Source organism: Corticium candelabrum, chromosome 11 (genome assembly GCF_963422355.1).
Source record: "Corticium candelabrum chromosome 11, ooCorCand1.1, whole genome shotgun sequence".
NCBI classification, from domain to species: Eukaryota; Metazoa; Porifera; class Homoscleromorpha; order Homosclerophorida; family Plakinidae; genus Corticium; species Corticium candelabrum.
Window position 1 is genome coordinate 287,471 of NC_085095.1, and position 24,855 is coordinate 312,325.

The 24,855-nt window shown below is 40.5% G+C and overlaps 6 protein-coding genes across 9 annotated transcripts; 2 read left to right on the forward strand and 4 right to left on the reverse strand.

Moving 5' to 3' along the window:
* Window positions 1-6: 6 nt before the first annotated feature.
* LOC134186370 (uncharacterized) lies at window positions 7-5,764 on the reverse strand. Of its 2 annotated transcripts, none has more exons than XM_062654319.1 (12): window positions 5,609-5,764; window positions 5,388-5,467; window positions 4,880-5,089; window positions 4,570-4,708; window positions 4,393-4,513; window positions 4,274-4,322; window positions 4,186-4,212; window positions 3,967-4,119; window positions 3,867-3,912; window positions 3,714-3,791; window positions 3,498-3,647; window positions 7-3,433 (listed from the first exon to the last, which is right to left on the reverse strand). In XM_062654319.1, exons 1-12 carry the CDS (start codon window positions 5,717-5,719, stop codon window positions 215-217), a joined length of 4,383 nt encoding a protein of 1,460 aa, XP_062510303.1. In that variant the 5' UTR covers window positions 5,720-5,764; the 3' UTR covers window positions 7-214. The 2 variants fall into 2 exon arrangements, with proteins under 2 accessions (XP_062510303.1, XP_062510304.1); XM_062654320.1 differs by having other exon boundaries at window positions 5,384-5,467; window positions 5,609-5,728.
* On the reverse strand, window positions 5,751-8,308 carry LOC134186371 (putative mediator of RNA polymerase II transcription subunit 12). Its single transcript, XM_062654321.1, has 7 exons — window positions 6,801-8,308; window positions 6,592-6,622; window positions 6,466-6,532; window positions 6,304-6,408; window positions 6,159-6,232; window positions 5,997-6,098; window positions 5,751-5,926 (listed from the first exon to the last, which is right to left on the reverse strand). The coding sequence occupies exons 1-7, from the start codon at window positions 8,299-8,301 to the stop codon at window positions 5,854-5,856; spliced, it is 1,953 nt and encodes a 650-aa protein (XP_062510305.1). The 5' UTR covers window positions 8,302-8,308; the 3' UTR covers window positions 5,751-5,853.
* Window positions 8,301-16,962, forward strand: LOC134186372 (isobutyryl-CoA dehydrogenase, mitochondrial-like). 3 transcript variants are annotated; one of them, XM_062654324.1, is made up of 15 exons: window positions 8,301-8,315; window positions 8,380-8,491; window positions 8,553-8,653; window positions 10,324-10,375; window positions 11,352-11,469; window positions 11,528-11,606; window positions 14,705-14,735; window positions 14,801-14,877; window positions 15,076-15,139; window positions 15,834-15,907; window positions 15,972-16,058; window positions 16,127-16,273; window positions 16,349-16,501; window positions 16,570-16,672; window positions 16,727-16,962. In XM_062654324.1, the coding sequence occupies exons 2-15, from the start codon at window positions 8,395-8,397 to the stop codon at window positions 16,777-16,779; spliced, it is 1,236 nt and encodes a 411-aa protein (XP_062510308.1). In that variant the 5' UTR covers window positions 8,301-8,315; window positions 8,380-8,394; the 3' UTR covers window positions 16,780-16,962. The 3 variants fall into 3 exon arrangements, with proteins under 3 accessions (XP_062510308.1, XP_062510306.1, XP_062510307.1); XM_062654322.1 differs by lacking the exon at window positions 8,301-8,315 and having other exon boundaries at window positions 8,349-8,491; XM_062654323.1 differs by lacking the exons at window positions 8,301-8,315; window positions 8,380-8,491; window positions 8,553-8,653 and adding an exon at window positions 9,158-9,206.
* A 776-nt stretch (window positions 16,963-17,738) lies between these two features.
* On the reverse strand, window positions 17,739-18,475 carry LOC134186375 (large ribosomal subunit protein eL42-like). The gene is made up of 5 exons (XM_062654328.1): window positions 18,424-18,475; window positions 18,246-18,354; window positions 18,116-18,183; window positions 17,933-18,049; window positions 17,739-17,875 (listed from the first exon to the last, which is right to left on the reverse strand). The coding sequence occupies exons 1-5, from the start codon at window positions 18,424-18,426 to the stop codon at window positions 17,855-17,857; spliced, it is 318 nt and encodes a 105-aa protein (XP_062510312.1). The 5' UTR covers window positions 18,427-18,475; the 3' UTR covers window positions 17,739-17,854.
* Window positions 18,471-21,761, forward strand: LOC134186373 (glycerol-3-phosphate dehydrogenase [NAD(+)], cytoplasmic-like). The gene is made up of 10 exons (XM_062654325.1): window positions 18,471-18,623; window positions 19,232-19,409; window positions 19,467-19,535; window positions 20,594-20,665; window positions 20,731-20,872; window positions 20,925-21,037; window positions 21,093-21,133; window positions 21,200-21,389; window positions 21,454-21,560; window positions 21,620-21,761. The coding sequence occupies exons 1-10, from the start codon at window positions 18,574-18,576 to the stop codon at window positions 21,693-21,695; spliced, it is 1,038 nt and encodes a 345-aa protein (XP_062510309.1). The 5' UTR covers window positions 18,471-18,573; the 3' UTR covers window positions 21,696-21,761.
* LOC134186374 (ankyrin repeat and SOCS box protein 3-like) lies at window positions 21,674-24,849 on the reverse strand. Its single transcript, XM_062654327.1, has 7 exons — window positions 24,780-24,849; window positions 24,596-24,720; window positions 23,041-23,175; window positions 22,924-22,976; window positions 22,674-22,732; window positions 22,469-22,609; window positions 21,674-21,945 (listed from the first exon to the last, which is right to left on the reverse strand). Exons 1-7 carry the CDS (start codon window positions 24,822-24,824, stop codon window positions 21,850-21,852), a joined length of 654 nt encoding a protein of 217 aa, XP_062510311.1. The 5' UTR covers window positions 24,825-24,849; the 3' UTR covers window positions 21,674-21,849.
* Window positions 24,850-24,855: the final 6 nt, after the last annotated feature.

Below are 24,855 nucleotides of genomic sequence, written 5' to 3' on the forward strand. Positions count from 1 at the left end.
TAGCAGTAGATTACAATTTGTTATATTGACTGTTTATGCCAAGACCATCAATATCCAGTGCACACTTTGTACAGATGTAAAATGACATGTACAGACTACAAATAGATGCAATTGTTGAAGGTTAATTAAACATAGTTGTACTAATTTTGTGACTATATACACATACTTTCAGGTAAACCTTCAACAAGCACCATGCTATTCTGTTCTCGCCACACTATGGCTTTTGGACACTAAATGTCATAGTAATTTTTGATCCAGACTTCCCACTTGAAAGAGACTGCTTGTTGACTGTGATGTGAGGTCGTGTTACATTACCCGATTCCGTAGGTGCTTGTCTAAATTCACTTCTCAATGCAGTAGTGCCACAAGGTATAACATGATTGTGGTTGGTCCCATTTGTGCCATTCAATCGAACAACACGGGCAGTGACATCTCTAGGAGCAACTTTGACAGCATTTTTTTCACTAACCATTGGCGAGATCAAGCTTTGTTGGACGGTTACAGAACTCTGCCGATCAGGAAGGCGCCCTAGGTTACCTACTCGAACTTGTGATGAAGTGCTTGTGGGAGCAACAGAGCCTTTACAGCTCACTTTCTCTTCTGATTTCTGACGATGACCAGCTGTTCTGTTTTGTATTTCTTTTGTCTCACAAGATGAAGGGCTGTCAATCCGTACCTTCTCTGCTAATCCTTTATTGTTGACTGACTCTGATGGCTGCTTGCTACCAACAAGTGACAGATTGTTGCCAACTCCAACTTTTTCAGCAGTGTCTTTCTGAGTATCCCTAGTATGTTTCTTGTACCATCCTTGATTTTGACTGGCAACTGGTGATCTTGCCTTTGAAAACAAAACAGATCCCTCTAAACTGGAAACTTTATTCAATTCCTTTGGTTGCCTTTTTGTTTCAGGCTTTTGCCAAGAATCTCGAAGTTGAATCTTCGGTGGTGGTTTATTGTCAAGCACCTTTGACTTGTCATCAGGTACTTCTGATTCTTCTCGTGACATCCATATCTGTCGAACCTTATGTACTGGACTTAGTAGTTCAGGCTCAGCAGTGACATCTGATGTCATCAGTGGAGATCTCTTCTCACGTCGAAACTTTAGCCCTTGACTGTTTGTTTCAGGTTCAGGGGTAGAATCTGACCTTGAGCGGTAAAGTCTGTGTCGAATACCAACTTTGGGACTGACTATTTCAGGTTCAGGAGTAGTATCTGGTGTTGTCCCTGGAGATTTAGACTCGAATCGATGAACTAGGGAAGACAACCCACCAGAGCTGGGTGACACCTTACTATGTGAATACAAACAATTCAATGACGGTGATCTGTCCACACTGTTCACACCTAATTTCAAAGATGCACGACCATTGCCTATGTTAGACAAACCCTCAGTAACACTCTTTGAACCACTGACACCCACATCACATCTTCCCAATGTTCTAGATTTAACTGCCTTTTCCTGGCACAGTTCCATATTAAAACTGCCACTGTTTGGTTTTGCAGCAGCAGATTCATACTTTACTCTCAGATTTGTGACTGATTCTGATCTAATGTTGGGATGCCTTGAACTGTGAGCAGGTTTCCTGACGTTTTCTACGTCTGCATTCTTCTGACCCTGATACATCTGTACCCGTTCAAAAACAGAAACTTTCTTTTCCGATTCCCAACGGCTGAATCTTGAAACTGCTCTATTGTGGGCAGAATGCTGTTGTGGAGTTTCTTCAACCTTTACTTCATTACACTGCGATGTGTATGGAACAGGTGATCTCCTATTTACAGTTATGTCACTCCTTGTGGCACTATGGTTTTTCACACCCACCGTTGGGTTACTTTCAACCTTGTCTTCAATGATGTCCGTCACCATATTACACACTGTCTCCTCTTTCTCCTCGCACCCATGATTTTCCAACAATGCATTTTCAGCTGGGCCTATCGTCATCACCTCTTGTACTCGTACTTCACCCACATCTTTCTCTACAGGGTCAACAGTGACTTGGTGTTCGTCCTCTGCAGACTGTTCTCCAGGAAGTTTGTTGTAGTGAATATGATGAGTATCTGCCACGTTTGCTGGTTGTTCAGTTGACACACCTGTTGTTTCCTCTGCAGGTGAACTATGCTTTTGGATATCCTGGGTCAAGTCAGGCAAATCACATTGAGGCTGCTTCTCAGTTGATTCAGTATTGTTAGCATTTGAGGGAAGACAGGACTGCACGTAGTCCAATTTCAACACGGTTTCTGCCAAAGGCTCGTCAACAGCATCACAAGCATCGTTCTCTACATTCACACAGCCTGAAACATCAAGTTTCTCTACCTCTGCAGCATCTAGTTGGTCTTCCTGTTTATCCACATAATGGTTTTCAGCAACAACAGGGCAAGATGACTTACTGCGACTAAAGCTGAACCTTCTTAAAAACTTAGAAAGTCCTTCTTTTTTAGTTGTGGACACCTTTTGTTTCTCTTGTTTTAATGGATCGACTGAAGCAACATCATCACTGACATCAGTTGCTGGCTTACTCGCTTGTTTGGGAACCTTTTTTCGTTTTTTGACAACTTTCTTCACTACTCGAATGACTTTCTTTCGCTTTTTCTTTTGAACAGGCTCTTCTGGTGATGCAACAATAACATCTGCTTTCTCCTTATCATCTGACTCTGCACACACTAAATCCAAACCCTTCCGTTTTCCATTAATTTTGCCTCCATCAGAAACACTGCTTCTTCTCCATTTCATAATTGTATTTCGTAGCTTTTGAACTTTTGATTCAGATTTCTCTACAATATCAGGTTCTGTCCTGACATCACTGTCTGGTCTTACTACATCTATATGGTTTTGCCCAGTAGACACCGTAGCCTCATTCTTCATGTTTCTCGGAGAACTTGTTTGGTTTCCATGGCTGTCGGGATTGTCATCACATTGAAAATTGTCAAGCTTGCTGCATTTGGAATTGGTCTGCTTCTCTCCCTCTCTAAGTCTTGCTTTGACTTCTTGTTTCAGTGATGCCACCACACCAGACATAAGATCTTCGTCATCTACTCTTTCAGAAAATGCTGCAGTCTGCTCCTTTCCTGGTAGTGACTTAGATGTGGAATGAGGAAAGAGTGGACTGAATCCTGTACCTACTTTTCTCTGCCTTTTTATCGAACTGTTCAACAATGGATGACCAACACTTGAGTGCTCCTTTGTTACGTCACCTGACAACAGACTTGTTTCACTCTGGCTTGAACTGGGTTTTAGATTTCTGCTCTCAATGAGCTGATGAACCTTAGTCATGGCATCAGACTTGCTATACACAGAAGTAACCTCATCATCTGTGTCATAGACCGATGATATTGAGCCACACATAGAGCAACTGTTCACAGATCCTCCTACATTTTGCTGAGCTGTTTGGCGAGCTGGTGATGCAAACACACTGTCACTGTACTCACTTGATATACCACTCTGTTCACACCAACAGCACACAACAGTGATATGGTTGATTCATACGTCTAACAATGCTACCAACCTTGTCTACACTAGGTTCAAGGTCCTCATTCATAGATGATTGTGAATCAAGAGACAAACTGCTACAAGATGGGTGAGAGTTCATCCATGAGCTGACACTCCCTATTGATATTCTCATTTTAAGAGATAACTTGACAGCTTCCATAGTTGCCTACAACAGGATATGAAGACAACTGCAAAACAACATTGGAGCATTGCCAAATAAAAATGAGCATACCTGCCATTTCTGACGTGCATTAAATCTCTTTAAACGAGCAGTATCAATTCGCGAACGACTTCTCTGACCTCTTTTGGGCTATAACATCATAATAAAGAGGTATGATATAGTACTATCTGTACACCTCGTTATACTGCTATACAAGTCCCACACCTTGATCCATGGATGCATGAGGCTTTGATAGGCAGTAGATCGATCCCTACAGACACAAACAATTCAGCTCCCAAACAATTTGCTGATAAAATAACCATACTGTGGTCGAAATCGAAGCAGCTTTTTTATGAAATCCTTTGCGCCTGTCGATACTTCACTAAAGTATTCCTCAAAGAATTCATAGTCTCCATTACAAACGTTGGCCATGGTCTCGTTATCATCATCTCCAAGAAAGGGTGAACAACCACTTAACCTTATATAGATGTAAGAACATATCAGACTAACCCCAACATACATTCCACCCCACCTCCCGCCTCACATAATGTAGACAATTACTCCCACTGTCCTAAACAGACAAAACAGCTTAATCTAACACAGCTAATACAACCAATAAGAGTGATTCCTACCACATGTCCGTTGCCAGAGTAACCGGGTCAAAATTCAGAACCTCTGGTGCTATAAATGAATTAAATTTAATAATCAGAAAATAAGACAATTAATTAAATGAGAAAAACAGAATTCACACCAACAAATTCAGGGGTGCCACAGATGTCCTTGACTTCTCCTTTGTTCAAATCTCTCGCTAATCCCAAATCAATGATAACAACTTTAGATCGATTCTTGTCCTTCAACATGATGTTCTCGGGCTAAACCAGTGAGTTGTGAAACCAATTACAATAAACATCACGTTTTCTTGTCTTGCCTTCAAGTCTAGATGAACAATATTCTTCTCATGCATACAATCAATTCCTTCTAGAATATGTCTCGTGAACTTCGCAGCCTCATCCTCAGTCAACGCATCCTTTTCAGCCAGATAATCAAATAGCTCACCGCCAGTTGCCCTAAGAGAAAGCATATTAGGAAGCCATATTGGGTTACTTCAAAGAAACAATGAACTCCAAGTGTGTCTAGTGTGCACGTAACGCAAACAGATGAATCATGATCAGTCAACAATAGTATACTTTTATACGACGTGCATCGTTATGTACTCATAGGACATGCCTAGCACTCACAAGTCCAGCATGAAAACAACAAACTCTGCTGTCTCGAAACCATCTCTCAAACTAACGACACGCCGTGACCGAACGGCATTCATTATGTCCACTTCTCGACGTATCTCCTCTTGCTTCACACGCCTCAATCCAACCTTTCTGATAAACTTGCCAGCAAACTCGTTTCCCGATTCTTTGCACTGGCATCTGTAGACGGTACCGAACCGCCCCCTGTCATTACACACATACATAAGCAGCAGTCTCCCATCTGATACATTGGGGTAGGCTCAGGTAAAAACCGTTCGCAAACTGCACCAAATCAATGAAAATGCGAACGTTTTTATCTCTAAACGAGTGACCACGCACGCGATCTTGCATGCGACGGCTCCATTCAGACAGCAACAATCATGTGGCACGTCACGATACTTGAGTGATAACCCGCAAAACCACACGCATTCTTCAATCTCCGTCATTATGCGGCGGAGTGAACATCGCGATGCATCAACACACGCGTTGCTTACTTACTTACTTTCCCAACACATCTCCTACCACGTAGTAATTATCGACGCGCTCTTGTTTCAGAGTTACAACTTCACGTTCTTCTTCGTCCTACATGATGCACAAACACATGACATTGACAACACTCTGTCCTCTTACACAGGCTCTTCGATACACGGAAATACTACGTGATGCTGGACGCACGACAGTTTGCAAACTGACACGCAACATAACACAAATGTGTACACAAACCTCGCTGGGATCTCGACCAGCAATGGCCTCTAAATGCTTCAGTGTCTCGTCATCTAGACAACCGAACGCTTCGATTGAGGAGTGATGCTTGCGCCTACCTTTCCGACTCATCGCAGCAACAAGAGGAGAAAGGAAATGAGTCGGACACAACAGATTGCTATTATAACAAATTCACACTAATTGAATAAAGCACCGCCTTCATTTTAGTACGCATGCGTTTTGCAAAGCAAAGCCTGAATGTCTATCTACTCAGCATAAAAGTCATATGTTGGGTTTGAATGATCGAGATATGCTCCTTTAAGATTTCTGAAGGCCCGACTAGAAAACAATTGATTGCAATTATAGACAAACAAAAAATGGAAACTGACACTCAGTCCAGTCTGCTCACCTGACAGCCTCGCAAATCGGTTTGGAGTCGGACTGGTAGACAAATACAGAACACACAAAGCCACCTTGACGAGATGGCGATTCAGTTATGAATCCAAAAAATCTATGACAACAATATTCGCAACAATGGGCAATACTAATTAAATATATTGCTAGTGCTCACTTATTATGTTGAGGATGTTGACCGATATAGGTTACTTTCTCCAGTGGAAAATGATTTGCTCGTTTTGACTTGTCCTATCACGAATCACAAAAGAAACAAGGCAGTTGATAATAGCGTCACATACAAGTTAATTGATCACAATTACAATGCTTCCATTGTCGGTGAAATACACCTTCAGACCTTGAACAGAGACTTCCAGGACCTGGACAACTGGAGGCGGAGCCTTGCCAACTTGTCTGGCTGCAACCACCTTCATACAATGCACGACGTTTTTTACAACACAAAAAGACACGAGCAAATCAAAAACCTTTGTTATGGCAGCACTGAGATACTTCATGCCTCTGTGAGTCTTCAGTGTCACTGTACCAAGGAACCTTAAGTGACAGAAGCAAAAAATATATTATAGGAGACACATGCAATACAATGTACATACTTTACTGGAAAGCGAGGAAGCGATGAAGATCCTACATATGGATAAAAATACGTTTAATAGAAGTACAACAGTTTGTGTCACATGTTAAGTCACATGATGCTCCACAAAAATAGAATGGTGGCATATGTGCAGAAAACACAATAACCACAGCAACAAATCAAGAATACGTTTGCGCATGAAGTTAGTAAGGCATGTCGTTCTGTTCGTACCTGTTGCTTGAGACGGATTTGACACCGTCACCACACAAGATGAGGGGAAAATGCCCCTTCGATTTGTTCTGAGGTTTATACCTGTACACCAGCCATCTTCGCCTGTCACCTCGACATTCACTGGATCTCCTTTGGCCAGTTCTACTTCATCGTCATGCCGTCCCACAAAGGTATGTATCGCTTTGTGAGTTCTCTGGTTGGCCTTCGAACCAGCAGCTGTTGGCTGCCCTGATAATTTCATTGATTTCTTCACTCTAATTTGTGAAGGCTCCTGATATAGTGCCTCCTGCCTCAACGGATCTTGTCCAGACACCGTAGACTGAGGAGGAAAGGGAGCTTGGCTGACTGTTACAGACTGTCCAAATTGAAATGCACTGTCAAAGTCAAATAGAACGGGTGGGGATTGAGACGTCGACTGTTCTTGTCGCTGGTATTGGCCAACATTTGCTCCAGGTGTCTGAAATGCTGGAACATCATAGATACCAGTTGCTTTCACATCTACCTTTTGCTCCTGTGTGCCCCAGTCCATAGCCTCGTATTCTGAAGCAAATGCATCAAGCTGTGCAAGCTCTTGTTCCATCTGAGAGATTTGAAAATCAATATCATCATCTATTTCACTCTCGCTAACAACACTAGTTTCAGCTGGAGGTTGAGCAAAAGCAGTCCAGTCACCTGCTGCTGGTTGTGATAGCACCTGTTGCTGATCAAAGCTCAGTAATGGTGACCCTTGTTGCTGGACTGACTGCTGAACTGCATGTACCTGAACGGATTGCTGCTGAACGGATAGCTGCTGCACAGATTGCTGCTGAAAAGGTGGCTGCTGAACAGATTGCTGTTGAACAGGTTGCTGCTGAAAAAGTGACTGCTGAACAGGTTGCTGCAGAACGGGTTGCTGTTGAACAGGTTGCTGCAGAACGGGTTGCTGTTGAATAGGTTGCTGCAGAACGGGTTGCTGTTGAACAGGTTGCTGCAGAACGGGTTGCTGTTGAATAGGTTGCTGCAGAACGGGTTGCTGTTGAAAAAGTGGTCGCTGAAGAGGTTGCACGAAAGGTGAATTGCTCGCTTGCAAAGAAGGATTGGGAAACAAACTTTGTGACTGTAGGGTACCACTATTTACCTCAAATACGCTAGAACTTTGCTGTGGGTGGGCAGAAGCATCCATTCGAGACTCAGTCACAAGCTGAGCATATGCAGTTGAGTGAGTAGGATGCTGAGATTGTGCGGCTTGAGACGAGAAATCAAAAACTGAATTCTGCTCGTGAGGTTGAGAATCTTGATTCATCCAAGCGTATTCATCATCACACGACGCAGACGCAAGCGGCAAAGAATTGAAGTCGACCAATTGAGTAGGTTGAGAAACGTCGTTAGTTTTTTGAGCTGCAGGTGAATGTTGAACCTGAGGTAACTGAGATTTTTGGACCAAACTTGCATTTTCAGAAGAAACGAGACGGTTTCGTCGTCTTGAAGACGAAGGAGGTGGAGGAAGAAACGGCTGAGCCATCCCAATGTCACGTGGTAGCTTTATGCGCATGCTTGAAACGAGCTTCATTGATTTGTTGTCACTAATCTGTTTGTTGAGATACTAGTAGCAGAGATGATTGCGGCTTTCAAACGAGTTTTGCCTTTGCATTTGGTTCGTCAAAAGAAAACTTTTAGCCGACTACTTTCAGTTGAAGGAACGAGTCTAGATCGTAATGTTTTTTGCCTTCTAGATTTTGTGAATGTTCTACTTAGTTTGTTCGTCTCTCATAGCTGCAGAGGGGCTCTCAGATGAGCAGCGAGAATTTCAGAACAGTGCTGCAAACTTTGCTGCCAATGAAATGTTTCCAAACATGAGAAAGTGGGATGAAGAGGTTTAATTAATTAATTAAGTTAATTAAATATACTTGTGCAGTGAAACTTTATAACTTTAGTAGTTAATTATTAACATTATGTTATGATCTAATGGATAATAAAATGGCAACTATGCAGTCCATGAAGTTGTTATCTAGACAGATTTTTGACATCTTGTTTTGTGAGGATGCTGTGTCACTCATTTGTGGTGTTAATTAATTAAACATTTTTATTTTTAATTTTTGATTATGAAAATGAAGTACAAGAAACATCTAAATTTACCAACCTCTTGTCAAGCCATAAGGAGGTAGAGCTATAATATTATGGAAAATCACATAATTCATTTAGGCAGTTTGATATTATATACCAGTATATATTTGCATTGGGTGAATTGATTCTACTATATACTTGTTGTATAATCTTTTCCACAATGTGAAAGTTTATTGTTTATACATCTGTCTCAGAAATGAAATAGCAAGGACAACATGTCTTGTTAATATCAGCTAGCTGCCCTGGTGATGGCAGCATCAACAGAAAACATGCCAAGAAGTAGACAAAGTAGGCGACTTGTGGGTAAGCGGCATGGAGCATTGTCTGACACTGATGGTCCCCTCTCGTGGTTTTAGTAGCTTTAGTCACAGTGCTCAAAGGTATTGCACAATTAAGTCATCACAAACAACTTACTGATTATCAAGTTGCTTGATCATGTGTGAGATTTGGAAGGGTCATACAAGATGAGTCTGTAAAACTTTGGTGAAATGGAAGGAACAGTAGATAATGCTACACTGAAGGTTAGGTAACACTACTTATTAGATAAATGCTGCCCACCTGCAACAGCTGGCTTGTAGCTAGATTCTCTTTATCTCTTTGTATAAAACCGCTTTGGTTTAGTGCAACTCCTTTAGTGCCACACAAACCACATTCTTAGAACCCTGCTTAAGTGGAACAGATTGGGCACCTGGACATAATAGTCCTAACAATGACCTAGAAAGGAGTTACTAAATTGTACACTTTTGGCAACTACAGTTGTGGGATGAAGTTTGGTCAGCTGTAGTGGTTAGGCGCTTTAAAACTGAATTCATGAGTTTGAACACACAAGTTGTGTTAGTCTTTCTTGAGAGAAGGACAATATGCACAGTCTGCACTCTAAGGGTTTCGCAAGCACTGGACAAGCTGATGTGGCTATAGGCAAATCTACCACTCATAGGAAGGTACGGGCAACTGAATGCCAATTATGACAGGAAGTGAAGACAGAAGCAAATCAGAGCCATAGGGGACATTCTTTTGTTGAGGTTTGTACACATTGCTCTAAAGAGCTTGGCTTAAGGGGAGGTAATGTTGAGAGAAACATACTCAGGTCAGTCTTCATCTTGCCAGAGAATAGTTGTTGATATATGACTGGTTGAAAAAGTCAAACAACCACAGTCGACTTGCTGCCATAAGGACAGATGATTGTATTTACAATATGACCACTTCACTTTTTATTTTTATTTTACGACTTTTAATACATGAGACAGATTTACAAATCAAACCTGCTTTGTAAAAAAATCGATGTAGATCAGCTTATAAAATTTGAAGTCCAGCTTATCTGAACAATTGTATATATGTAGAATTGTGGCATGCAGTGTACTTCATATATAAGTAATTGATTGATTGATTGATTGATTGATTGATTGATTGATTGTGTTAGGAGATTTTTCCAGTTGAAGTACTAAAGAAAGCTGCTGGGCTTGGATTTGCAGGTTTGTGAGTTAATTGTAGTTTGATTTGGTTGATAGACTGCTAGTGGAGATGTGTTAATATGTATAAGTGGTGTAGCAAGCTATTCTACTTTTTTGTTGTATTGTTTTGGTTAAATAGTTGTGTTTCTCGGGAATGGCTAGTGCATAGGTTATCACTATTGAACTGTTGTAAAGTATTATTTGATGTGTCTGGAAATTTAAGGGCTCGTTTCCACTAGCCTAGCGTGTAACCGGTTTAATTAACAAATGGTTTAAGTTTAACTGGTTTAAGGATTGACTTGTTTCCACCTGCACTAAACCAGTTATATTCTGAACCTAAACCGATTTCCTAAACCCGTTTTGTAGTAGGATTTAGCAAAGTGGTTTAGGTTTAATGGTCACGTGACAGTAGCACGCTTGTTTACCTATAGATGGCTTCTGACAATGCCGTTTTGATGATATTGACTATTTTGCTAGGATAGGATTGCCCTAGAAGATGTAAGGGTTGTTAACTAAAGGAAAGAAATCAACAGCTATGGACAGAGAGAAGACAGTGTCCTTGGTCCTCATCATGCAAATTCCTACTAGCTAGCAGATGCTGAATCAGTGAAAACCAACAGTTGCTCTGACTTGAGCTACCCAATACTTCAAAATAAGGCGTTCCCTATAGTCGGTTTGTTTTGCACATCCTGGATGTGCAAGTTAGTGGAAACAGTCACTTTCTTTACGTACCTGCACATCCTGGATGTGCAAGTTAGTGGAAACAGTCGCTTTCTTGAACTGGTTTAGTATTTAAACGCATTTAAGCTAAACTAGTTTAAGGTGCAGTTAGTAGAAACACCGCCTAAAAATTTCATTACGTTAATCAATGCTGTTCTTGTGAACAAACACAGAAGCTTGCCAGTAATGTTTGTGTTTTCTATAACATTATTCTCTGTAATATATCTAGACTAAATATCGTAGTACTTGGCATTGATACAATGGCCTTTCTTTTTAGCACTGTACAGTAAGCCAGAATATGGTGGGTCTGGTTTGTCCAGGCTTGATGCTTCCATAGTCTTTGAGGCATTATCACAAGGATGTGTCAGCACTGCTGCATACCTTACTATACATAAGTGAGCCAATCATGACAGTTGAGTTTGGGGTCATATTTCTGATTTATACTTGTTATAGTTTGTGTACCTGGATGGTAGACGAATTTGGAAATGATCACCAGAGGAAACACTGGATTCCAAAACTAGCATCAATGGAAGTGAGAATATGGTCTATTAGTACAGGCATTATATGGTTTGACCTTAAACAAATTGCAATACAAACTCTCTCAACTGTTTCCTACATAGAAAAGTGTGCTCTATAACATACTAAAAGTCTTAGTGAATTCTTTGAGGGGAAGTGAGCGTATCATCTCTGGTAGCGTTCAAATCACGTGACCTCCAAAACTCTCTTTATGTCTAACTTACAGTTCTTCTGAAACACAGATATCGCATTGGATACTGAAGAAACACTATAATGAAGAACAAATACCTCACTGGAGACTTGTTCAAGGCTTCTCCAGAAGTTCAGATGACCCAGAAACTGGGAATGTGGAAACAGAAGAGATTTTAGAAGCTACAACTTTAGCACACGAGAAGTCTGCTAGACATCCAGACCTAGATGAAGCTGCTGTTCTCTATGAGAAGGTGATGCAGGGTTTAATGTCTGCAGATCAAGTTTGCCAGTCTGGTGTCCTAACCAGAATCGGTGATGCTCTTCAAAGAGAAACCGAATCCATGAAGTCATCTAGGACTGCTACACTTTGGTTGCAGTACATAGGTATGGTTGATATACTTCGCAAGTATATCCGAGCAGAGCGTACTGGCAACTGGGAATTGCATCTCCAAGCTGTTTCAGAAATGCTCCCTTACTTGGCCGCATGTGGGCACAACCACTACACAAAGTCTGCATGGATATATCTGCAGCGAATGTCTAATCTCCACAATGATCATCTAGATGTGTATCAACATTTTCGAGAAGGTCTTCATGTGGTGAGACGAAGTGATCGTTATTGGGCTGGCTTGTCCTCGGATCTCATCATCGAGCAGGTGCTCATGAGAAGCCTGAAGACCAGCGGGGGTCTCACAAGAGGACGAGGGATGACTGAGCAGCAACGCTTGACATGGTTGTTGTCTAAGCCAGCTTGTGCTGACGTGAACTGTGCCATGCAAGAGCTGACTGGGGTTAGCTACAACACAGGAGAGCAAAACAAAGATATAACCAAGGCTAGACAAGCTCGTGACTGGAAAGATACCCACAAAATTCTCAAGTATCTTCGAGATATGAACCTCTTCACTTTCGATACCAGTCTAAGAAGCATCTCCACAGGAGTACATGCACACAGCACCGTCAATGTTGACAAAGCAAAAGATGTTGGAAATGCAATTCTGATTAGCATGGAGGGGAAGACTGCTGCAGAATATAATTTCAAGAAGAAAGACCAGGTCATCAATCTAGACACGAAGAATGCAGTCAAGGTTGATGGGCATTGCAGTGCAGATTGACCCACAACTTCTTTTCCAGAGACTCACGATAATTGCTGCAAAGGCAACTGAAAATTTTGAAGATGTCTCCAGGTATGAGCTATGCAGTTATCCACCAGCCCTCTTTGACTCATCACTACTTCTTCGGGAGCCACAGAAGCCAGTGCTGGCAAATGCCATCTGGAATCTATTGGCACTAGACTTTTCTGAGATAACTGGAGAAGTCCAGTATGTGCTGGATGGCGGTGCACTCATTCACCGCATCCCATGGACGCAAGGGGCAACATACCAAGAGATATGCTCAATGTACACAAGGTATGTCTCAAAAAAGTATGGAGAAGCAGTTGTCGTGTTTGATGGTTACAGTGGCAAATCCACGAAAGACACAACGCATGAAAGGCGAACAAAAGGGCATGCTGGAGTAACTGTAGCATTTACCAGCAATATGCAGCTTACAATGTCAAAGGCTAAGATTTTGGCCAACAAGACCAACAAGCAGCAGTTCATTAAAATGTTCGGAGATCAACTAGAGATGAACAACTGCAAAGTGCATCATGCTCCAGGGGATGCTGATTTGCTAATTGTACAAAAATCAGTGGAGTCTGCCACAATGTCGACCACTATCCTGGTTGGTGATGACACAGACCTTCTTATCCTGTTGTGCTATCACTCAAGCTTGCACTCTCACAGAGTGTTTTTCCGACCAGAGCCAAAGAAGAGCACAAAGAAACCGCGCGTGTGGAACATCCAGGTTGTCAAGGAACAGCTAGGCCCTGAAATATGCACTCACATGCTCTTTCTGCATGCCATCCTTGGATGTGATACAACCTCCCACCTGTATGGCATTGGAAAAGGAACTTCCCTTAAGAAGTTCAAATCAAGTACACACTTTTGAGAGCAAGCTAAGGTGTTCGATGCACAGTCAGCTTTCCCTGAAGATATTGTTGTTGCAGGAGAGCAAGCATTGGTTTGTTTGTACAATGGAAAACCTGCAGAAAGACTTGATTCGCTGCGTTATACGCGTTACTGCGAGAAGGTGGCTACTAAAACATCTCATATTCAACCACAGACTCTGCCACCTACTTCAGCTGCAGCAAAGTACCACAGTCTCCGTGTATACTTTCAGATACAACAATGGAAAGGTTCTGGTGTTGTACTTACGCCAGTAGAATGGGGGTGGAGAGAGAGTGAAGAAGGACTTAAGCCAGTCCAGACTGACTTGCCTCCAGCTCCTGATGAGCTCCTACGTATGATAAAGTGTAATTGTCAGACTGATTGCAGTACATTAAGGTGTACATGCAAGAAGCACAATGTGAAATGCTCCCCTGCCTGTGGCAACTGCAGAGGATCTGACTGTATAAACTCAGACTGGCTGACATATGAAGGTGTTGATGTTGATGATCATAAGATGATGATGATGAAGAAGACAATAACAATGATTGAATACATAATAATTATTGACTATAGTGACTATTACATCTCACAAATCTTCTATCTACTTATTATACTATAGCCTTTACAATAAAGTAGTTGAAAAAACACAGAAAGTTTAAACTAATTTACAATCCTACTAAAACATTGGTATATATACAATAAAAGATGGTGTAGAATCGGCAACGAGTATGGTAGCAGATGACCACTTTTTGGACACTTTCCCCTGCAGATATTCCTTAAGACTTTTAGTATGTTATAGAGGACATTTTTCTGTATACAAAACACTTGAAAAAGTTTGTATTGCAATTAGTTTAAGGTTGACTCAAAATTTGTCACAAAATGCTTGTACTATATGTTGTCAATGCAGATGTCTAATTGATTATATATTTTCTCTGAGTAGACTTTTGCATCATACTGTTTGACAGAGCCTGGTTGGTTCATTAGTTTGATCGAAATCATGTTTGTTGATCTCTGACTGTGCTGTGTTCTGCTGTAGGTGCTGGTAGTGATGCTGCATCTCTTATTACATCAGCAAGAAGAGATGGAGATTTTTATATACTGAATGGGACAAAGGTGATGAGTTGGCTGTGTTGGCTGTATAGTCAGTGAGAATTAGAGGAGACTTGGAAAATGTTGGGTTTTGGCATATCTACAAAATTTGTCACAATTTGTGATGGCAATATTTCAAAATGCAAAGACCAGTGATTATGCTGGTCATTTCTTGTGTAGAATAACTTGATTGGGTAAATGAGAAATTGTGTTTGCTTGCAGGCTTTTATCAGTGGTGGTGAGGCATCTGATCTCTACATTGTCATGGCCAGAACAGGTGGCAAGGGTGAGGACAAATAGGATCAGTTGATTGATTGATACTGTATGCACCTGATTGGTTAGCTGACAGGTTGATATATGTTGTTTGAGTTACAGTTTTAGTACCCTTACCCCAGTGCTCTCGCCATCTTAGAACCAATGTGATAGCGAGAGCATACATTTTATGTTTGACTTTACACAATGTTCTATGTAATGACAGGCACAGTCTGGTTGCTCTGCTGTGTAAATTATGAAATTTTGAAAAATTGTGTAGCAATTCATCTTGTTAACAACAAGTGGCAGAGATTGAGGTTTGATCTGGAATCTGACTTGACTGACCAGCCCATTAGGTGTCGAGTGGAGCGAACTTACAGCACTAAGTTATGTGGCATTTCATGTATTGATATGTATGTCAATGATCTCGTGATCTGCCATGGAGACCATTGGAAATGAGGTTCCGTGCTTACAAGGTTCTTGTTGAACTTTGCTAATCAATTTTTGTTTAACATTGGAAAGATCCTATAGCTACATGTAGCAATTGCGTAAGTCTAGTTCTTTCATATGCAACTAGATAACAATGAACTGAAAAAATTGACATGTATCACAGTATGTGTAAGTCTGAAAATGCACATTTTATTGCTGGTTTTTTGCTGATGAGAGCTTGGGGTTAATAGTACAGTAGCAGTAAATTAGAAGTACTGTATATGCTGTCTCTTTTGCAGGTCCAAAAGGAATCTCATGTGTCGTTGTTGAAGATGGAGCTGAGGGTCTCACTTTTGGTGCAAAGGAAAAGAAGGTGCAAGTTTGAATATATAAGTTAGGTAGTGATAGACAAGATTAATTTTGGTGTTGTATTGTAGATTGGGTGGAATTCACAGCCAACTCGGATGGTGCATTTTGATAATTGTCGTGTTCCAGTCTCTAACCGACTTGGCCAGGAAGGCAAGGTGTGTTTTGTGTTTGTTTGGATTTATTTGTTTTGTGTGTCTGTCAAAAACTGAATGCAAATTGCCAGGGATTTAACATAGCAATGAAGGGTTTAAATGGTGGACGAATCAACATAGCATCTTGCAGTCTAGGAGCGGCCCAGGCATCTTTACAACAAACACGAGAACATCTCGTCGAAAGAGTTCAATTTGGAAAACCCTTAGCCGAGAATCAAGTACACTTGTGACTCCAATGCAATTTGTTGAAATTCAACAATATTGGGTTATGTTTTTGTATTATGTGTTACTAGTATTTGCAATTCAAGCTTGCAGAAATGGCTACTGATCTTGTGGCATCGAGACTCTTAGTTCGTCATGCTGCTAAAGCGCTTGATATGAACTCAACCAATGCAGCCAGACTTGCTGCCATGGCCAAACTCTTTGCTACTGACAAGTGCTTTAATGTCAGTGTTTCGGCACAGTACAAACGTAATTATATCTCATATTGCTATCGTTTCCTATTATTAAACAGATTTGCAATGACTCCCTGCAAATGCATGGAGGTTATGGCTACTTGAAAGATTATGCAGTGCAACAGTATCTGAGAGATTGCAGGGTGCATCAAATATTGGAAGGTACGAGTGAATAGCTAGTATTTAGTTTCAAGCATTTGATGATGGTATTGGCAGGCACCAATGAAATCATGAGAAGGATTATTGCTGGAGATATACTTCCAATCTAACGAGTGGCTAATATATTGAAACTGGGGCGTAAAATATTGTGATTAACTTCAGATACATGGTAATTTGATTATCAGTGAGTATAGACTGCAGAGGGACTTTTGTAGAGAAATTTAAAGCATCATGTTACCTGAAGGAAGGTGATATGATTGAATGGTATGTTGCACTGACGCTGAACATCCTGCTGGTAGAGTAAATGTCTGCATGAGTGTTGCGCATGTAATCGGTTGTGGGCATTACTAATAGGGTAGTCAATTTGCTTCTACTTTAACTTAAGAAAAAGAATTTACTCTTTAGAGCAATAAATTAGTGATACTTAATTAATTAGTAACATAATTCTAAACGTGCATTCAGCTGGGCAACAGTTAAAGATCTCTTGGTAATGACTAACAAATCTTTAAAAACTGCTGGTGCTCATACTAAGACCTCAGTGCTTGTTGAGAGAAAAGAGTACATTACTACATGCACTCTCATTTCCTCATAAATCTTTCTTTCTCTCAAACAATAAGCAGACACATTCTTGTGAAAAATGGTAGCAAGTCTGGACATGTGTTACACCCCCACATAAAATATTACAGCTAACATGTCCCAAATATACTTCTAAATAGATCAACTTGCTATCCAGTTGTTTACTACGTAGTTTTCAAACATGCTATTCTCGATTTGCACTTCACTAAGCTATAGACTGTTTATCCCATTGTGAACTTGGTATCCCCACTATTATAAATAAAAAGTCAACATACATGGTTGGTTACGCCAGGTTTAAGCACTTTAGTTTGTAGCTCGATGGGTAAGAAGAAAGCAACAGGACTGTACCATGCATCCATACCCACTCTGTGCTTCTATTAAAAGTAGGACTAGAAGCTGCATGTTGTCACAATAGAACTATACATACTTTCTTACAAGCTTGATTAACAATTTCGACAAGTTTGATGTGCAATTCGTGACGGCAGCTAGACAATTAGGTTCTTCAAAAGTGGCTGTACACGCTACGTTTTATTAGGTGAACAGATCCACATATTATTCTACACGAAGAGTCTGTAGTTCTTGTAAGATGAGCACTACATATAACAAGATCTAAAACTGGATCATTTGTCCCTAAAGACAACACAATGTAAGTAACATCCAACACAACAAACATCACAAGACACCAACCTTTCTCTTTTTGTCCCCACCGAGCTCGAAGTGTTTGCATCGTTTCAACGGCACTTGCTTCTTCATTTTGCACTCTTGGCACTCCATACGCAATACAATCTTCTTCGTAGTCTTTGCCTATAAATCAACCGCGTACCGTTGACTGACAATCAATATCAACAGACAATGGTGAGCTAGACATGCCTTCTTGCGAAAGATTGGTTTAGTTTGACCTCCGTACCCTCGCTGCTTTCGGTCATAACGTCGCTTCCCTAGTCAGAAATGTCTTCATTACCCTGGTGGTCACCAACACAGCACTAGTAGTGCAGTTCACCTTGAGCGTATACACTCGCCTTCCCAGCCTTGTACTGCGTGACCTTGTGAAGAGTGTGCTTTCGACATTTCCGCTTGCAAAACGTACGTCTTGTTTTCGGAATATTCACCTATACCATTAAATCCCCAAACGTTACTTCTACGGTTTAGATTAGAATGGATTGAAAAGAGTAGCCCACCATGGTGAATTCCTCGACTGCCTAAAGGTACCCGGATGTACGGGGTTGTCATGCATTCCGGTATTCTGGAAAATTATTGTGGTCATAGAGATCGCTCTGTGACTTTCTTCCTTTGTTGCTCGCTGTCGCGTTGTAAGCCTTCGGCCGCAAATGTCGTCAGGTTCGAAGTACAGGGTTTGCCTTGTGGGTTCAGGAAATTGGTAAGAAATCGCGATAACTAGGAAAGTAGCTACAGCTAGAAGACACTGACTTGATCATTGGCTTTTACGGTACTTACTAATCATTGTAATAATAATCGTGATTGATGCGGAATTTGAAGAGCACACTCATCCTCATCCTCATCCCACACTCATCCTCATCCTCATCCCACACTCGTCCTGGTTTGCCTATTGGTCTGTCTGTCTGTCTATCTGTCAATGTGGGGATGCTAACCCTAACTCTAACTCTAACCCGTAACCCTAACCTGTAACCTTAACCCTGGACTCTAACCCTAACCCTGGACTCTAACCCTAACCCTAATCCTAACCATAACCCGTACTCTAACCGGTAACCTTAGGGTAACAAATTTATAAGTAGGAAATTTTAGTTGGCTTTAGGGTACTTACTAATCATTGTAATGATAATCATGATTGATGTGGAATTTGAACCACACACACACACACACACACACACACACACACACACACACACACACACACACACACACACACACACACACACACACACACACACACACACACACACACACACACACACACATCCTGGTTTGCCTATTTGCCTGTCTGTCAGTCATGTTGTTTGATTGCAGGGGATCGGCTATAGCGAGGATCGTCGGAGAGAATGTGAAGAGATATGATGAATTCAATGAGTTGGTGTTGATGTGGGTATTTGAAGAGATGGTGGAAGGTCGTAAGTTGAGTGAAATCATCAACACAGAACATGAGAATGTCAAGTACTTGAAAGGCTACAAAATACCAGAGAATGTGGTAGGATGCAAGCTGTTTAACTTTTGTGCTTGTACAATTTATGTGATCAATGTTTAGGTTGCAGTTCCCAATGTAGTGGAGACAGTCAAAGGGGCCACTATCTTGGTCTTTGTCATGCCTCATCAGGTGCCCAATAATACTTATGTATTGTATTGTTGATTATTTAGGTGTACAGATATCTAACTCACTGACTCAGTAAATACAGTTAATTACCGTTTATTTCTGACTAGACCTGGCAATTGCAAACATGAATTACACTGTTATGGTCAAATACTCTTTCCTGAATGTTTGACGAATCTGATTGGTTGGTTCGTTCATTGTCTTTGGTTGCCACGTAGGATCAATTGCAAATATCACTTCGTGATTGGACCACACTAGGGGCATTAGTGAGCATGACAGACATAGTCAGCCACAAAAATTAACCACAACAATTAGCATAGCCCACAGACTGGTACACATTTATTCATTATTTGTTTTTGTAAGTTATGTAATTTTACAAAGTCCTGTTTTGTAGCTGAAATCAATATTGATAGCGACCATTTTGATTTTTGACTAATAGCCAATCACAAATTGCCAACATTTATGAGAGAGTTTTTACCACAACAGTCTAATTAATTTTTGTAATTACCGGGTCTTGTCGGAAACTGCTAAGGGAAAACTCACTATAATTATCCGGGAACTTATCATTGAGTAACTACTGCGTAGTTTTATTCTAAATTTAGTGTCATTATCTTACAAATGTCATAGGAATGTTTATGTATGACATGTTGGTTGAAGTGCTCAGAGGCACAATTGTCTGTAACTGACAAGTGATTATCGAGAATGTGTGTTTTCAATTTCAAATATGTGTGATTCGCTAGCTGTATGCTGGGAGCCACAGCTTCACTCAGTCCAACAGACCATGTGACAGTCTGTCTCTCTAAGTTCATGCATTGTACATCGACCTGCATTTCTTGCATCAATATTTATGTTGGTCTGTTCTTTTCTGGTGTTTCTGACTACATGTGTTTTGCTTCTGTCTGGTCTAAACTGCATCTGAACTGTTGTGCATTCGTTCATTGCCCTTGTAAAGTAGTTATATGTATACATTCCACGCTAAATAATTGTACACTTGACATTAAAGTTGAATTTTATGCCCAACTTGTGGTTTCTAAACCCAGTATCGTTCGTTAATTGTTACACAGTTTGTCAAGCGAGTGTGCGAGCAGATCCGAGAGTATCTGGAGCCTGATGCATTTGCTGTCTCTCTTATAAAGGTTGGTTGGTACACCTTGCTTGATATTTGACTTGTTAAATTAATTAATATTGTGCTGATGAATAGGGTTTAGACACATCAAAGAAAGGACTTGTTCTGACTTCTTCCGTCATCGGGGACACATTAGGTGGTGTGGCCTGTAGTGTGTTAATGGGAGCTAATGTAGCAAATGAAGTTGCTGCAAAACACTTTTGTGAATCGACCCTCGGTAAAAGCCGATATAAAATGATCTGGTCTTGTGATCTGACAGCGTGTAATAGGCTGCACTGATGCTGATCAAGGAGAAGTTCTCAGGAAACTGTTTCATGTGCCATATTTCCGAGTTTCTGTTTGTAGGGATGCTTGTACTGTTGAATTATGTGGTGCTCTAAAGGTCTGTCATTACTACTAAGTGGTAAATTATGGTTAACAGCAGCACCTTCGTTTAGAACATAATTGCCATTGGAGCTGGTATCTGTGACGGTTTAGGGTGCGTTGTGGCATACCTCTTGATTGTTTTGTATTGAGTATCAAAGTGGGCATTTTTATCTTCCAGGTATGGTAGCAATACGAAAGCTGCGATCATTCGCATTGGTTTAAAAGAGATAATGCGAGTGGCAAAGGACCTGTTCAATGGTGGTCATGAGAGCACGTTTTTAGAAAGTTGCGGTGTTTCTGATCTCATTACAACATGTTACTCCGGTCGTAATAGGAAAGTTGCAGAAGCTTTTGTGAAGACTGGCAAAGTAGACCAATACTACATACCAGCAATTGCCTTAATTAGATGTGCAGTAATGATATTCTTGATAGTCATTCTCCGAACTTGAACGAGAAATGTTGGATGGGCAGAAGCTACAAGGTCCTTCAGCGGCAGCAGAATTACACAGGACATTGAAAGAAAAGGGAATAGCAGAAAAGTGAGATTTGTTTGGTTAATGTAAATAATGAATTTCAAATGAAATACATTACTGCATAGATACCCTCTCTTTACTGCTATTTATCGAACATGCTACGAAGGACTGTCACCACGTGAACTTCTTGAGAACATATAATAAATCAACAATGTTTCTCAATTATCTTAACAATGAAATGAAGTAAGAATTTTACTGCAAGTGTAGCATATTCTGTGTGGACCTACTCATTCAGTGTGTTTGTTCTACACTGTACAATAAAGTATTTGCTCCATATATTGCAACTCATCGTTTCCTAACTTTTCCACAGCAGCATGCTTGGTTGGCTGGATGGTAGAGAGGAAATCTCATTGTGACTGAGAACATCACCGTGAGTGACTAAGTTGTTTCCCTATATAATAGAAACAAAGTGACACTTCTTGCAAAACTGATATGCATCACACTGACTAGGATAGCAGCAGCCATTGTAATTAATGTAGGAGCACAATGAAAGTTTCTACTCCTCGCTATGCCCATGCAAACACACACATAGGCAGACATGACAATTTCTATGGTACCCAATGGGTCATTGACTGACTGATAAACATCGACAAAAAACAAGACGTATACTTACACACTGTAGTGAAGTTGCCTATTTAACAAATAGACGTAAATAAATATCTTTGTTGACATATGTACTGTACTACATAAGAAACCATGGATCAGATAGCAATTCAAGGTGGTTTGATTCTATTCAACAAGTGATCACACACAAGTGATGACATTATCCCATAAACGGATCACAATTAAAAGCTGACTAATGGATGAAATTATTCAACATGATGTTTTGCTCTACAATAATGTCATTATGTCGCCCATGTATGAATTAACTTGCCTGACCAAGACCTGTCCCTGAAGAGAGCTTGTATTCATACCTGTACTCTCCCTTGGAACTTGGAACTGATGCCACGTAAATTCTGTGAATTAATTACATAAGCAGAGCCAGGTCTCCCGGTTGGTTTGGATGCTGATTGCTTTACTGTTGAACTTGCAGTACATTCTTCTAACTCAGGCACCTAGTACAGACACACTTTAATATTCATACCAATAGGACTAATCAATTTCACATTACTGTCATACCTTTCTTATGATACCTTTCTTTATAAGCTCTGCTTTAGTTGTTTTCTGACATCCTTGAGCTTCAACAAGAATATGATGTCAGACATCACTTAAACACAAATACCGCGTGCGAAACAGCATAAAAGTGCGTATTTGTGAATACAAAATCCACTGTAAATCATACGTCTAAATGTCACTCAGGCTGTCATTGCTAATAAACAGATCAGATGGGCACACATACATGTTCAACTTAGTTCATGTCACAACTCACCTGCAAAGAATGACCAAACAGCATCCAATGCAGATGCAAAATCTGCTGCCGTTCTGAACACAACAACGCACAAACATACTGTTAGCTTGTCAGCTCATGCTCTAGCTTACTCTGTACCTTCCTTGATGATCAGATAATGCAAGATTAGGTTTGTATTCTAAAAGAGTAAGCACCACTTTGCCATGACCTTGAAATGCGGCACAGTGCAATGCTGTCCACAGAGTAGTCATATTAACACCATTTATGTCAGCTCTTAAAAACAAATACAAGATTTAATCAATCAACTGTGAAGTAACTCTAAAAATATGAAACTGAAAATAGTTTGTATGCGACAAACTAAACAAAGTAGTGCATGTATTACAGTTAGTTGTGACAAAGCATTTTTGTTCTAAAAATGATAAATTATTTGCTCCAGATAAGCAAATGATCTACGACACAGCCTACATCAGTACATCATATAGAAATTTGTATCTTTTGCTTGTCAAAAATAACAAGGTCCCAACTTGATGTGAATATGTGTGCAATTTAAGTTTAGGGTCTGTGTTCGCAAGTTGAATCAAGCCATCTGTTCATACATTGTGCATTTGTGTACAATGACATACTCTAGGTCAAAAGTAAATTAAGCTGTAATTAAAGCAAGTTGGGAGACGCTTCGAGAGAAACCCTGTTGTCGTTAATTTATGCCCCACCACTACATGCTAGAGACAATGCCCACAATTATTGTGTGATGACATACAATTATATCAATACCTCAACAACCGTTTACCTTCATTGTCTTCTTTCAAAAAGTACGTACTTCAAATGTAAATAGACAATGATGTTGTAACATATCGTACAAGGCTATTTTAGCACACATGTAGGAAGACTAGCATATAAATCATGTCTATTACAATATAAAAACCTACTAGCTGCCTTGAGTATCATGGCATTCATGCAACTACCTACGATTGCCATAATACCATGCTATGCCTTTAATAATACGCATATATGTGTATACAACCATACTGAAACGTTGGTGACTGAATACTGATCTACGAATTACCATCACTCTACCAGTAGTGCATGTAAGCTCCATAATTTAGTGGATACAAACACATATATAGACAAACAACTGTTTTCCTTTATACGATTGCTGCTTTCAGTGGGTGGGTTTACAGCGGGTACAAGTACGAAACTAGCTTGCAGCACTTACAGAAAACACTGCTTTTGGATCCACTGCATACAGTCTTCTGTCTAGACAGCCATGATGGTCTACGCACCTCTGAGGCAAAGTTTACTTCCAGTGCTTACACCCAATACAAGACCTTACAATATTAACCAGACTGATCTGGTTGAGCTCCACACATAAAGCACTGAAAGCTACACCATCTCTAAATTTAGCATGCTTCCTCATCTAGCAATGACATCACTAGAACTACTAAGTAATTACATACAACTTCCAGGCATAATCACCCACAAATAAAAAATGTGCCAAGTTTTGCACGATAATTTGAGTATCTTACTCATCTCGGATCTACATAACAGGCATCTGCGTGTACACTGGAGTCACTATTAGCTGTAACTGACAGACAGAAGGATGCGCATGCGCCCACCATCTCATCAGACTAATTCTAATTATAGCAGGTGTTTACTAGAAAACAGCAGTACAACTGCATGTATCCAAGCTCCGTACCCCTTCTCTAGAAGTAATTTGCAAATCTTTTCATGTCCCCAGAAAGCTGCCAGACACAACGGCTTGAAGCCGTGCGTGTTAGCTTGATTAGGGTCAGCATCTTCATTCAACAAGATTTCGACAGCCTACAAAGTGATTTCTGATTTAAAAAGAGTGAACACAGAAGGTACTATGCGCGTCTCACATTGTAGTTGCCATCAGCACAAACCGTTGCCAACACGTCACTCATGCATACAGAAAGCGACAAACGCCTACGCAAA